The sequence below is a fragment of the Cibotium barometz genome, chromosome 8, assembly GCF_041138505.1.
Source record: "Cibotium barometz isolate CiBa-2024 chromosome 8, ASM4113850v1, whole genome shotgun sequence".
NCBI classification, from domain to species: domain Eukaryota; kingdom Viridiplantae; phylum Streptophyta; class Polypodiopsida; order Cyatheales; family Cibotiaceae; genus Cibotium; species Cibotium barometz.
In genome coordinates, this window is record NC_141053.1 from 16,503,109 (window position 1) to 16,518,887 (window position 15,779).

General features: G+C 40.6%; 1 protein-coding gene across 2 annotated transcripts in view; it reads left to right on the top strand.

Moving 5' to 3' along the window:
* The first annotated feature begins 13,540 nt into the window (after positions 1-13,540).
* The window catches only part of LOC147635969 (uncharacterized), a 42,875-nt gene continuing 40,636 nt past the window's right edge, over positions 13,541-15,779 (top strand). Inside the window, exon 1 of one of the 2 annotated variants that reach the window (XM_086801388.1) lies at positions 13,541-13,857. In XM_086801388.1, coding sequence (XP_086657514.1) covers positions 13,726-13,857 — 132 coding nt within the window. In that variant the 5' untranslated portion in view covers positions 13,541-13,725. The remainder of the gene's footprint in view (positions 13,858-15,779) is intronic. The other variant, XM_086801387.1, reaches the window with a different exon arrangement.

The window sequence follows — 15,779 nt, forward strand, 5'->3', positions numbered from 1 at the left end:
GCTTAGATTTGGGGAATCTTGGCAATATGGAAAAACCTGTTGGTTGCAATGCAAAATTTTGGTACAGATTTCAAGAAAGTGTACGATGCAGACTGTTGTAGTTTGCATATTCAAGAAGAGTTTGCAAACATAGTTGTGTAGATTTGGGTGCTACTTTCATCAAGAAAGTGCAGATTGTTAAAGATCTTGGAGGTAGATTGTAAATCTTGCAATCTTTGGTAAAGAAAGATCAAGAATAGAATGTTCTATACAGAGTTTGATGTGCAGAATGAAGTTTACATAAATCTTGATACTATTTTGTAAAGTTTGCAAAGACAAGGGTGTAGAGTTCAAGATCTTGGTGTTGTTACCAAGATTCATCAAAGTTTGGTGCAAACTTGCAAAATTAAGAGTGAATTTTACCTTAATATTACTTTATTTTATATTTTCTTGAATATTGTGTAAGAAAGTTTGGTCAGTAAATAACAATTACAAGAAAAGTATAAAGTTTCTTGAGAAGGGAGCAAAACGGTGGACATCAGTGTTTTGGTGCATGATATTTATCAAGAAAGTGTAGAATATGCAACTTTAGTGAGATTTGTGCAAACGTTGATGTGTAGAATGCATTTCATGGAATCTTGGTGTAAGTGTTCAAAAATTGACAGTTTATAGTGCAAATATAGTTGACAACCTTGTTGGGAATTGAACCCAACCCTTCTGGTGCAAGAAGCAGTGCACAACCTAGTGCTTAGTATTCCTAACCTGCATACAACTGTTACAAATACTATTGAGAAAAGAAAATAACATGGAAAGCAATTTCCAAATGATCTACTTGCTTTACAGCAGTGATGAGTAAGGAAATAGAAAAACCTAGCAATACTATGCAAATCACAAAAAGCCTATAGTGAACAAGAGGAGTGGAGAAGAGGAGCCTATGCAATAGATCACATATCTATTGGTGAGCTTGGGGGTGAAGTGAAACAGTGGGGGATAGTTCCACAAGCAAGAGCAGCCTGCTTAAGAAGAGCAGGTGGAGGGAAAACAAGGTAAGGAGGGAGGTGATTTGCTACTATGATTACAGGGTCTTACCACCTTCATTTCCCTAGGAAGAATTTATTAGGAAGCATTATAGCCCTTCTACTTAAATTGGATTCTGTACAGGGGCCTCTTCCATTTGTGAGAGAGAGATTAGAAAATTACAGTGCAACGTCTTGTCCTTTCTCTCTCTAGCGTTTCAGCGTAGCAGAGAGCAAGGATGTAAATGCATGATCTACATTCTTTCTTGGCCTCAAAGGATAGCTGAAAACAAGAGTATGCCAGTCATAACAACCAGCACATTGAGCATTTTTCATGGCCTCAAGAGATAACAACCAGCACATTGATCATTTTTCTTGGCCTCATGGTGTTTTTCAACACAAGGCAGTGGTACCTAGTAAGGCTTCACCGATCACATCCTTGCTTGGCCTCAAAAAAGAGAGCTGAATTCAAGAGTATGCCAATCATAACAACCATCACGTCGAGAATTTTTCTTGGCCTCAAGAGATAGCAGGTAGATCATCATCGCTCAGCTCTCATTCTTCAGACCTATTAATTTTGTTGCACGTGAATTAGCCCTTTGCGTCCTTTATGTATTTTCCCTTTAGTGAAGGGCAAGCCCATGCATAAGTGTGTAACTATTTTTGACATGTGGGCTATTTTTATTAATTAAGACATAAATACCCAAGAAGTGAAAGGATGCTGACACTTCTTGGAGGGGGGATAGATAGCACCCAATACTCTCTCATGTGTTTTATTTTAATTATGGTTTATGCTATCTTTCTCATGGTGGTAATAATTGAAGTTTATATGTTTTAATCTGTATGATAGTAAGTGATGTGTCTCTCCAAGATCCAAATTCCTATCACATATATCTATTGATGCACTTGATTATGTGTTTGACTTTTTGAGTGATGCTACATGGGATGATGGCTTTGGTTCACTCCTACCCTTGCATGATGCCAACCTTGAGATATGGTCTTTTGGTTCCTACGGGTGTCGACACGATCCTACTTTCTTTAGAGCTAGGACATGTACTTTTTTGGATGCAGTATATGTCATTTGGGATGCATGGTATTTGATTTTGTGGCGCATTAAGTGGATTTACATGCATCGCATCTAGATTTTCACCCAAGCAGTTATTTGGGCCATGGATTTGATGGTATTTCTGGTGGTCATTTTACCTTGGAGGAGGAGTTTGGATACTTCCTTCTTGATCTGGGAGGAGTGGCTAGCCGCATCACTGACATTGGCTCTCTACATTTTCCATTCGATCTAGGCGGCCAATGCACACTTATGGCAGCTAGGGGTGATACGACTTACCCTTTTGATCTAAGCGGCACGAGGTCTATGGCATTGATCCTGTGACTTTTTGGTTTCCCATTTAATCCAGGAGGTCCTTACATCATTCGAGTCACATTTGAGTGTGTTCGAACTATATGTTTAATTTTTGGCTTTTGTATATAGCCTTTGTATATGTTTTTGTACATGATCACCACTCGATTTCGAGGACAAAATCATTGTAGGAGGGGATGGTTTGTAATAAAGGGATTTTAGGCTTGCACATGCACATGGGGCTTAGGAGCATTTACACATGTGGTGTTAGGGCATGAGGGCCTTGAACTATAAAAGGCACTAGCCATAGGATGATGTTATCCTTTTGATACCTTTTGGAATATGACTGGATATGGGACACCTTTAGACATCTTCTCTAGCTTTCTCTCTAATCCAGGCTAATCAGGCTAATCCTAGCTAATTAGGCTAATTCAGGCTAATGTAGATATTACTTTCTTTTATGGTAAGGAAATCCTTGGTAGAATGTTGAGAAAATTTGTTCTAGAGTAGGATTTGAGTTGCTTTGTGTGATTATGTGTGCTATTGGTTTGATTACGAGTGAATTTGTGTGATTAGGGTGTGATTTGAGCTACTTTGTGTGATTAGTGTGGATTTATATGATTAGAGTGTGATTTGAGTTGCTTTGTATGATTAGAGTGTGCTATTGGTGTGATTAGGAGTGGATTGTGTGATTAGAGTAGGTTTTACTTGTACTCATATTGTCTAAGGGTATTGCCACCTAAGTATGATAGTTTTGTTATATATGTAAATGTTAGTGTCATGCCTACTCCTCTCACATTTTAGGAGTTCAACTCATTACTTCGGGATGAGGACATGAGGATGCAAAGTCACAATGGTAGGGACCATGCTTTCTCCACTAACACAAAGAAGAAGGCTAAGGATTCTAACTCTTTAAATCAACAAAAGGGTAAGGATTCTAACTCTTTAAATTAGAAGGAAAAGGTTAAATGCTTTTACTATAGCAAGAAAAGACACATAGCCAAAGAATGCAAGACAAAGCAAGCAAATGCCAAGAATGGCACTCTAAAGACCAAGGAAGAATTGAGTCATGCTACATAAAAGAAGTGTGCAATGGGATGTCTAATGTTGTAGCACATGATGATTCTTGGATCAATGACAATGGGACTTCTAGGCATATAACAAGTCGAAGGGATTGGTATTCCTTCCTAATGTTGTAGCACATGATGATTCTTGGATCAATGACAATGGGACTTCTAGGCATATAACCAGTCGAAGGGATTGGTATTCCTTCCTAAAGCCTATGGTGGAAGATGACATCATGGTAGTAGTGCTATCTCGACCATCATGGACCATGACTTATAGATTCACTTTGATAAGAATGGTGTAGTCATTCTTGATGGAGATAATCATGTAATTGCAAAGGGCATTTGGATAAACAATTGGTATGAGCTTTTAGCATTTATAGTAATCTAGACTGACTTGAGTAGCAGTAAACTTTGGCATGAGAGATATGGGCATCTCAATATGTAAACTCTTTACAAAATGTTAATTTAGTGATCATTTTCCCCTTCCTTATACCATGTTAAAATCATCAACTAGAATACAATCTCCATTTCCCCCTTCCTTATACCATGTTAAAATCATCAACTAGAATACAATCTCCATTAATGTCGATAATAGAGTGCCATAGGTGAACTTTAGAGCTCTAAAAACCAAAGGTATAGAGTACTCTAACCCAAGGGAGTGTAAATGGAGGGATAGGCCCATCTATTTAGAGGATCAACTTGAACTTGTTGGATAGAGTTGTAACCCCCCACCCTCGGCCCCCTGCCTACCTTTTGAGTGGTTAGTTTGAAACTAAAGATAATTATTTTTTATTTTGGTAAATCTCTAGAGAAGATTATGACCACCAATTTAAAGAGCTATAAAATCAAGTGCAAGATTACATCGGGAAAAAATAACTCCAGCATAGATGGGGTTAGATAACCCCTAGGTTTTATATGCAATGCTGGAAAGAGAATTTAAGTGGAATCTTCTCTCTCTCTCTCTCTCTCTCTCTCTCTCTCTCTCTCTCTCTCTCTCTCTCTCTCTCTCAATTGACTTCTCTCTCTCTCTCTCTCTCTCAATTGACTTCCTTTATGGGCTCAATAGGTTTGGATTTATTTCTAATCACAGTATTTCAACCACATGATGAGGGCTATCTTCTATGAGAGTAGAGATAACAGAATCCTCCTCAGCCTTTTTTCTTCCGTGTCTAGAGATAACCTCCTCCTCAACTTGTTTCTTCCATATCAAATTTTTTATCTTATCAAGGTGGAAAAAATTATAGAAATATTTTCCCTACCTCGAGGAGAAGAACTTTTATTACCACTAGTATCCTTTTGTATGATCTTCCAAAACATTGATTTTTTTTCAATGATAATGGAAGGATTGGGAGGTTTTTGGGTATTGTCTCTCTTTCACTTGGTGATGGTGGCGAATCCATGTTCGTGACGGTGATGGTGGTCAATCCATGTCTCTCTTTCCCTTGGTGATGGTGATGATGGTTAATCCATGTTTGTGATGGTGATTGTTTTTGGCTAATTTCTTTTTCCCTTGGTGATGGTGGTGAATTCATGTTCATTATCAAAAATATAAGATGGGGGATCAGGGTTAGAAGAATTATTTCCATAACTATGAATGGAAATTCTCGTGGGACACAATCTTTAAGAAAGTCACAATTGATGCCACAAAGAAACCAAGTATTTGATATATTTTTACAAATTATTATTTACTTAAAAGGGGGGTAATGTGGGCCATAATTGATTGTTGACAATAAATTTTGAAGAGGTTTATGCAAGTCAAGTTCAACACCAAAGGATGAATCCTAGAGACAAGATCTTGTAGACTTGTTTCTAGGAATTTACTCTAACAATTAACACAAGGGTATAAAGGTACAGGCAAATCATAGAATCCAATTTAGATTGGGACTTTGGGAACACCAAAGGGTTGGAGTTAGAGGTTGATTTCCTAAGGCCCACTTACTAGTTAGCCATCGACAATGAGGGTTGCTCAAATTTGAAGATGTATCCATTGGGGAGGTAGTGAGATTTATCAATTCTCCATCTCCTTAAACACTAGTTCATATCAATCCATTTCTTAATAAATGTTGCCTTGGGTCCTAAACCAAGTAGGAAAACTATAACAATAAAGTACATATATTCTTGGATTGATGCACTAAGGAAAGAGGAAAGTTAAAAAATTACATTCTCTTGGATCTGAGACAAGTACAATGCGACGGTGTTATCTACCCATGCGCTCTCAAGTAAAGCTTAGATGGCGATCTAGATAGACTCTGGATGGAGGAAGTACTAAGTGTAGACGGTGCAGATACTCACAAGCATTGGATACCTTAGCTTGTGATAACTATATCCATATATAGTGCTGTAGGTGATGTTTAGTAGACATGTATACAACATAGGCAGTTACACAACATAAACACGGTCACACTGCCCTCAAAACACGGCCAATTGACCCCCACCGCCCACCAGTAACAAACTTGTGACCCCAGAACCTAGCTAATGCTTTCACCCATGACCATCTCCTAACCATCAATGGTCACAATAATGACCCCATCGGTGTCTAAGCTGGGGTTCCCATCAAAGATACGTGCACCAATGGCTTCTCCTCATAATGGGGGCCTTTACAAATGTGCACCAAACTTAGATGTGAGTGAGATACATGTTGAGAGGTGGGCATTGAGTGTATACTAACACCCCTCCTCAATGTCTACCCGCGACACATTATATTCTTAGCCTAACACCAAGTCGATGAAGATGCCACGTGAGCTGATCCTTTCCAAGAGTCTTGGTGAAGATGTCAGTACAATTCTGGCCCGTAGAACAGAACAATACTCCAACTTCACTATCTCTTCCTCAATAAGCTCTCGCACATAATGATACTGAATCTCAATGTGTTTCATTTGAGCATGGAACACATGGTTCTTGGCAATAGCCGTGCAACTTTGGTTGTCGCATTGGAAGGCTGTAGCTCCACCACTAAAATCCTCCTCAGCCATACTGCTTCATAAGCAGTAAAATAAGCTGCCATGTACTCAGCTTCTGAAGAAGAAAGTGCCACTGTACTTCTTACTAGTCCAAGAGAACATATCAAAACCAAACGAAAAACAATATCCATAAACTGATTTCCTAGAATCACAATCTCTTGCCCAATCTAAATCACAGTAACCCATAAGAGTGTCACCGACACTATAAGTGATACCATACTCAAGACTACCTCTAATGTACCTAAGTACTCACATCCCTTGCTTCCAATGACTCTGCCGTTGCTTGTTGGAAAACCTACTCAAAACACCAACTGTAAAGCTGATATCAAGTCTAGCATTAGTGAGAAAAAATTAAACTCCCCACCATCAACTTCTCGTACTTCTTGATGTCTACTAATGGTGAAGATTCTTTTGCAAAAAGCTTCATGTTCACCTCCGTACGTATTGACATAGGTTTACAATTAATTATCCCAAATGCTATGAGAATCTCCCAAGCATACTTCTACTAGCATACGAAGATATTGCCTAACTCCTACTAGACCTGAATTCCCAAATAGAAATGCATAAAACCTAAGTTTGTCATCTCAAACTCATGGCTCAGCATATCCATTGTCAGTTGGATATCGTTTTTTCATTGTCGCCTATGGTGTTTAAGTCACCTACATATACGATAACCAAAACAATCTTGTCATGCCTTTTTTCATTGTCGCCTATGGTGTTTAAGTCACCTACATATACGACAACCAAAACAATCTTGTCATGCCTTTTTAAAACATACAAGTTAGCATCAGAAGCACTTCTAGTAAATCCAATCTTTTTGAAAAATTGGTCTATCTTGTGATACCATGCCCGTGGTGGGGCATGTTTCAATCCATATAATGCTTTCTTTATCCTGCAAACCTTGTTTTCTGATTTGAGCATCTCAAAACCTGGTGTGGCTGAGCTACATATACCTCCTCCTTAAGATGTATGTTTGACATCCATGTGAAAAATCACCCATTGTTATGAGTAGCCAAGGCAAGTACCACCTTGATAGTTGTCATGCAAGTTGTGGGAGTAAAGGCTTTAACAAAATCAAAACTTGCCACCTATGAAAATCCCTATGCAACCAACCTAGCTTTGTATTTTTCAAGTGAGCCATTAGCCTTATACTTAGTTTTCCAAACCCATTTGCTACCAATTACCTTTTTTGTTTGGTGGTTGGTCAACTAGCTCCTAGAGGTGTTGTTCTTTATGATGTTGTAATACTCAGATTGCATCACAGCTTTCCACTTTGGATGTGCTAAGGCTTCATCCAAGGTGGCTGGCTCCTTCACTGTTCTCATTATCTCAACCATCAAGGCCATGTTGACAATGAGATCATATGCTCTTCTATACTTCTCTATTCTCCTTGATTTGTGTGGTCCATTTGCTAAAGATTTTGGCATCTCAGATACTGGATTGCGCTCTTCAAAGAGCTATTGTGCCAACTTTGGAAGCGGCTTTCTGTGTGGTGCAGTACCAGGCTGGTGTGATGTGAGAGAGTCTTTGTCCTCTGAAATCTCTACCTCCTTGAGAGAAAATCTAGCTGGTGGATTGGGCTCATGGTGGTGGATTATTTCTTCAATTGATGATAGAGTGGATAGACTTGTCTCCTCCACTTAGTGTGGCTACTCCATAAACATGATTATCTTCTCATCTCTAGATTATAGAGTCAATAGGGCTTTGACTCTTGATTGTACTTCTTGCTTTTGGCATCAAGCTTCTCTTTAGATGCATCTGGTATATGCACATAACATTCACAACCAAATGTTCTAAAATGAGACACTAAAGGTTTCTTACCAAAGTAGGCCTCTTGAGGTGTGATACCCTTGAGTGCCTTTGTGTAGCTCCGATTGAAGATGTAAACTACTGTGCTTACTGCTTCAGCGAGAAAGTGACTTGTAACCCTTTCCCTTTTAGTATGCATCAAGCCATCTCCACATCAGTCCAATTATGATGTTCTACAACACCATTTTGTTAGGGTGTGTGAGCAGTTGTAAGTTGGCACTTAATGACATTCTCCTTGCAGTAGCTCAGCACTGTAAAGCCGATGTGACCAAATCGTTACTGCCAAAGCTTGCTCGTGCTCGTATCTGGTCGGCACTATAAGGGCACTCAGCTCATACAAATTGATGTGCCTTACTCCTTTGCCGACTAACTTGCCACAACAACATATCTACTTCAGTTTTCTTAAAGCGTACTTCAAGCTTACGATCTGTCATCATCACAGAGCAACTAACAGCAAGTTCCTCTTGATTTGAGGTACATAAAGCACATCTATGACGGGTTCTTCTCTTCACTTGTAGTTGCCACAAAAGAGATGATTCTAGACCCTTTGGCTGGGCACATTACTCCCAACAACACTGATGGGTTCTTGTAGAGGCTTCTAGGAGCTATACTAGCCCTTTTTACTGGTCATGTGTCAGGATGCTCCACTATCTAAAATCCATGAATTATCAACAATTGGAGCTTGAGCAGATGAGCATACCTCTTTAATAGTGACCCAAAGTTTAAGCTCGGTGTCATTCTTCTCGTTAGTTTGCTTCTTTTCACAGTCTTTGATAGCATGACCCTTGTTGTCAGTAATTGCAGCTCCCTTGAAACTTCATCTTCTTTGGCTTCTTCTTCTTATCATTTGAAGATGTCGCGTCTTTGCCTTTAGCATTAACCAAAAATGCAGCATCAACCCCATCGTGGGTCTTTAGCTATATCTCCTCCTCAAACAACATAGCACTAAATCATGGGTCTTCAACTGTATCTCCTCCTCAAGCAACATAGCACTAAATCGCGAGTCTTTACATGTATGTCCTCCTCAAGCAACATAGCACTAAATTCATCAAATGATAGAGGTGGTACTATAACCTGAGTGTTTAGTGTCATAACCAAGCCATCATACTTTTGTGAAAGAATTCGGATGTACCTCTGGGCTAGTTCCTTAATGGTCTTTGTAATCCCCCCACAGCAGCCATTTGATCCCGTAGTTTTTTTATACGCGTGATAAACGCCTCAACAGCTTCTTCTTCGGTAAACTTCTCAGTAGCAAGTTGATTCTCCTGGTTCTGAATCCTTGTTTAATTTTGGGTCTCATACTGATTCCTTAGTATGGTCGAGGCCTCCAATGGCTTAGTTATGTGTTGAATCAGAGTAAGAACAAAATCACTTACATGGTGACGATGGCACAAAGTGTGTTAGCATTGCACCTCTTCCATGCCCGAATAAGTGTAGCATTTGGTGAACGTGTGTTCGCGATGTTTATTGGGGTCGAGGTTTCCCATTGGTTTTGCATCGGTTCCCAAAACAGTTTCTAAAAGCTCATAAAAGTCGAGAATGACATTGATTTTGAATTTCCAAAGAGTGTGGTTTGTCCAATCAAGCTTGCCTTTTGTGAAGGCTGGTGGATGAATGCACAAGATTAGTGCAGTAGAAGAGCCGAGGTAGAAGCTATCACTCCTAGTATTCTATGTAAAAAGAGACTAGACTTCATGCACTATTTTTTCTAAAAGCACCTAAGGTCTGATACCATATAAGAATATAGTATAACAGAAAGATAGATAGCAAAACAAAGTGCAATAGACAATGTAATAGTACAATGTGATGATGTTGTCCATCCATGTGCTCTCAGGTAGAGCTTAGATGGCGATCTAGACAGACTCAAGATGGAGGAAGCATTAAGTGTAGAGGGTGTGGATACTCACAAGCATTAGATGCCTTAGCTTATGATAACTATATCCATATATAGTGTTGCAGGTGCTGTAGTAGACGAGTATACAATGCGTGCAGTTATGTAGCATAGACACATTCACTAATAATGAACACATGACCCTAGGCCCTAGCTAATGGTTTCACCTCTGACCATCTCCTAACCATCAATGGTCACAATAACGACCTCAACGTCTAAGTCAAGGTTCCCACCAAAGACACGTGCACTAATGGCTTCTCCTCATAATGGGGGTCTTTACAAATGTGCACCAAACATAGATGCGAGATACATGCTAAGAGGTGATCATCGAGTGTATACTAATAGCTAGATGATGAGGCTTCATCGCATTCCTCAACGTGGGAGAGAAGAAACTACACTCTTTCTAGATTGTGTTCTTAGGGGGATTGGGATCAAGAGTGGTTTAGGAGAGGGAACGAAGGGGCCTTGTTTGTTGGTCGACATAATTTTAAAGGTTTTTTTTTTAAACTAAAGCATTAGCTTTCTTGATGAAGGATTCTAGGGACAAAGGAGTTTGTGGGCTTTGAAGTTGTTGTGGTTGAGTTGATAGGGCTTAAACTTGATGGTTTAATTCCATCTGCTCTTCCTTGGATGAATGCATCATCGATAAGGCTAGCATATAAGGTTGATGATGATGTGAAGACGACGAAGGAAGGCCACATTGAGCAAGAGTTGAAGGTGAGAGATTTATGGCTCCACAAAGGGGGAGTAGGGGCACATGATGAGAAGGCAACCAAGGAAGGAAAGAATAAGGCAGTGTAGGTAGTGAGAATGGTGGAAATAGAGAGTCGTATGCTATCAATTGTTGAAGATAAAATTGAGAAAGAGGTGAAAAAATGATGGAGGATTGAGAGATGTACAGGGAGGAGGTCAAGAAAAGTGGATTGATGAGGACATTTGGCACATGAAGTGGTGTACGGAGATCTCTAGCTTTGTCATTTCCCATTGCTTTGTTGGAAGTGATTTATGACCTGGTTTGCACCCTTTTAAGTTCTTAACTCCAGATAAATGGAGGTTAAAGGGGGGAGAGAGAGAGCGAGAGAGAGAGTGTAAATCCAAAAGAAAATGCACATAAATTATCAATTATATATCAAGTTTTGAGAGTTGAAAATGGAGGTTAAGAAAGGCAAAAATAAAAGTAAAAGTAAAAGTATACAACAAGGATATAATGTTTCCTTGCCTCTACCCAAAGAGAGGTACATGGTTCGATTCTACCCAAGAAAAAAAAGAATGTAAAATGACGACTTTACATATTCAGATTTTGTGAGTAGTGCATATTTAGATTTTGTGAGTAGTGTATATTTCAGATTTCGTGAGTAGTGCATATTTCATTAATGCCCACTTTTGTGGGCATTAATGAAACATAACATAAGGTATCAATGAAATATAACACAATGTATTTAAATACCTAGAAGAAAATTAAAGAAAAAAAAAGTGAAGGAGAAAAAGGCAAACGATGTTTTATTAATCCACTAGAAGTTTTATTTACATCACAGTATCCAGCGGATGTTTCACAAGAACCAAAGAGAAACATTCAGACAAACGCCTCATCACTGAGGTCATGTCGCGGTGGCACTGATATAAAATCATCTCCCTCGCTGATGGCTTTGAGAAACTCTGCAGCTTTCTCTTGAGATGAGTTTATGTATGGCTCTGCAGGATCCACATCAGGTGGACTATCCTCCACAAGGATGGGATTATTGCAACCACCACTTGGCACACCATCCTCTTGACTTTGTAAGAAGGCCTCTAGATCTCCTTCTTCTGCATCATGGCATGGCCTCGGAAGGAAGTACCTGGCGGACTCACCTTCGATGTAGTGATCTTTGAAGAATACCTTTCTTATATCGGAGATGTCCGCAAGCTTAGGAGTCTTTCAAGCACTTCCACACCGCACGAACCCTGCTAGAATCCATACCATTGCCAGCCTTAGGAATGATCCATTGGGCACTGGGAAAATATTTGCCACTTCTCATCATCTTCAAAAGAGTCACACCTAGTGTGACTATCCATTTGTTTAGTATGTAATTTTCCATGTAGACAAAAGCCCTTTCAAAAATATTCATGGGTGTGAGACAAACTCGATTTTTCAAGTCACCCTACCCAAACTGTGCATACAGTGTTCACCCTCTGGAGATCTCATCAGCAGACATGTTGTGTGCATGGAAATGAAAATGAGGTTTATGCAGATATTTCAGACAGTAGCCTACCATTCCCTCAAATGTGTGCATCTTTATCTGGCGTAATGCTCGGCACATAATAATACCCCCCGGCGGTTTATTTACATTCCACATCAAGTACCACCTCACAGTTTTACCTATTGATATTATAGATGTCAGTTTTACCTATTGATATTATAGATGTCGAAAGTATGTGTGCAACCATCTGGAAATGAAGATGGTGCAAAGTTCCACCACAGCTTGAGTGCATTCATGACGCACAAACTCGACAAGAGAATCCTAGAGAGAGATGTTCGCATCATCATTTCCAATCCCGACAGATTGTTCCGGCTGGGAAACGAGGACATGTTGCGACTACGTCTATTACATGCACAGGATGCAGACCCACAATATCGGCACTCTTCTTCCTCTTTGTCGTGGCATAGGAAGTTTCAGAACTGCCAGTGAGATTAACGAAACACAGGAACACTTAGAGAAACATAAAAAAAAAACATGCTGCCCACATATAACGTACACAAAGGTATACGAGACTCGCGAAACAAAGGAACATACAGAAGAACGTACACAAAGGAACATACATATACGAGATTAAGGGACAGATTATACTGAAGGATCGAGCTTTGCGTTTCACGGCTTTTAAATTTTCCAGGCCGCCACGACCTTCAGGAGGAGGAGTTAGAATTCGAGGAGCCACATTCTCCTTGTTGGAGTCCGACAACCAATCCGTAGGAGGAGGTTCACCAGGAAGCCCAGAAGGTGACGAGGCCTCGGTTCTTCTATGGCTCCGCTCAAGCATGCCGACAAATAGCTGCCATGCAAAGCATAGAGCAATCTCCATATAATGCAAACTGCGAGTCAGCTGCTATACAAAGCGCCCGAACCGGAGCATAGCCAAACAAAACACAGCACGTCAGAAACTCCACGCACATGGCCACAGGAACATGACGATGCGCCTAGAAGGTCCGAGAGCAGATAGCGAATTAGCAAACGCGGATGGGAGAAAGTGTTGACACGTGTAGCTCATGCGCCGAGTTAGCAATCGCGGATGGAACAAGCTGTGACACGCGTAACTCATGCGCGCGGATGGAACAACTACTGCATGCAACCAAATCCAACTCAAATATTCTGTATTAATTAATCGACCAACAAAAAAAAACATCGTGGGCACATATTAGCCTGATCTTTAGGTTTGGGAATTAAAGAAAGAGCTATAAAAATTGAAATAATTTACGAATAAAATACATTTGAGAGTGCATTTTAAAAAGCCATGCTGCTCCTTTCTCTCACAGAGGAATTGCAGGCTGCCATGGCCTGTAACAAGGAACAAGCAGAACAACGAGACAGACAGAGGCAGGGACGTTAGCTTCTCAGAGTTGAAGGGCGAGAATCGATTGAATCGGATTGGGGGTTGGGGTGTTGTTTTAGAGGCCATGAACCCACCTTCTGAGAGGGGGCGCACCTTCGCCCTAGACATGGGCAGTGCTGGCGCGGCTTCCCTGCAGAAGGCCATCATCACGAAGCTCTCCGAATTCATGGGTGACTACACAGACGACGTCCTCGCGGTATTTCTTGGCGCCCCCCTTCCAAACTTGCATTCCCCGTGCCGCATTTCAAAAGGCTCTCTGCACTGCCCCTTGTGGGTTTAGATCAACTTTGATCTATAACCATTTCATTGACAGAGCCCTCTGCCTTCCACGCATCAACCATATTAAAATGTTTTTTTCGCAGAGCATTATGATCCTATTATTCTAGCCCTAGCCCTAAATCACTGCCTTCTTAGTCTAATGATGCCATGGTGCTAGCCCCTACCATATATGCCCTTCTTAGTTTAATGATGGCCTTATCATTCTAGCCCTTACTCAATGATAACCTTCACCCATTGCCATGTTCCAGGGGCTTTAAATACATGTGCTCAGTTCAATCTATCCTTGGCATAACAGGCATAATGTGCAGGCCACATAGTTACTTGTTTGATTGCCATTAGTCCTTAATGTTACACATCACACCAGTCAATCAACGTTAGCTTTTGTTTATGTGGGTTGAAATGTGCAAGATATCTCTTGCATCAGAGAACCTGGCATGATATTATGCCCTTCTCCATCATACCTGCCCTTTCAGTACCAATTTTTTCTTAGGGCTGATCTGTACCCTCGCCACCACACATATGTGTATATATATGTGTGTGTGCACACACACACACACACACACACATGCACACACACATGTATATGTATATATATACATATATACATTTATATATACACATGTATATGCATATATGCAGACTCTTACAGTTCACTCAGATTACAGTTCAATGTGTACCAACTCAGATACAATGCTCTTTCATTTGATTTATATGCTAGGATGCTGGCGAGGAAAGCATCGTTTTTCTCACCACATGCTTTGTCCACTTTTGGACCTCCATCATCTTTTGCACTCAGATGCTATTTTGTTTTCCAACTAGGCTGTTGGTAGGTAGTGCTAGACATACCCTGACTATTCACATTGTGCGAGGTGCATGGCTACACTATGTGCAAGAGTGAACAATTAGGATAGAACATCAGACAATTTTTCTTTCCACATTGAGAGAGAGAGAGAGAGAGAGAGAGTGAGAGAGAGAGTTCGTAGGCTGCTATATCTACAGTTAATAGGTTAAACAAAACGATCGAGGAGCTCACTAAACCACTAGAGCTAAGATTTGATTTGCTGGGTTGCCTTTGTATCGCTTTGAGGCAAGTCTTTGACCCACACTCTTGACTCCTGAAGGTTGAGATGGACTACCTTCAAAGTTTGTGCAAAACTGGTGCCCAAGAAGGAACCGGCCAGTATCATCTTGGAGATGCTACTGTTTACCATCTAGGAGAAGATGCGGCCTGTGCTGCAGGCTGCCATAGCCTGCAGAGGCTTGCCTGTTACTATCAGGGACCTTGAGTTGAGGTTCTAGATTGATTTGAGATAGAAGTCATGCACCATGAAAAGGGTGTTAGATGTTTGGCAGCTTTGGGGCTGCATCTCTCCAGATGGCCACCGTGATGGAGCTCTTTGAGTTGAGAGGTAATCACACAAGTTGACTTTCTCACGGTATGCTGCAAAATCATCCCGCATAGATCTCTTCTGCGAATCTTGCCTTGTACACATTGATCGTATTGTTTTTTTGGAGATATAAAAAGTCTTATTCGTCCTAATGACCCTAGGGTTCTAGCGGAATCTGTAGTTGCCAAGTTTTGTCTCCCATCGTTCTATTGGCTGAGTTCCATCAAGCCTTGGTAAGAAGCCTGCTTTGAGGTCTCAGGTGTGATGGAGCAGGACCTCAAGGTGTCGACATCTATGTCATAGGTAGTGGTGTGTAAACACCGTAGGATAGCTGGGGCACTTTTTACTCTCCCTAGGAGGGTTTTTTCCCGTGCACAGGAACACACCCTTAGCCATGGCCCGATAGTGTGTGTTACCTTATCATTTCATTGTCCTTTCATTTTTTGGTTTC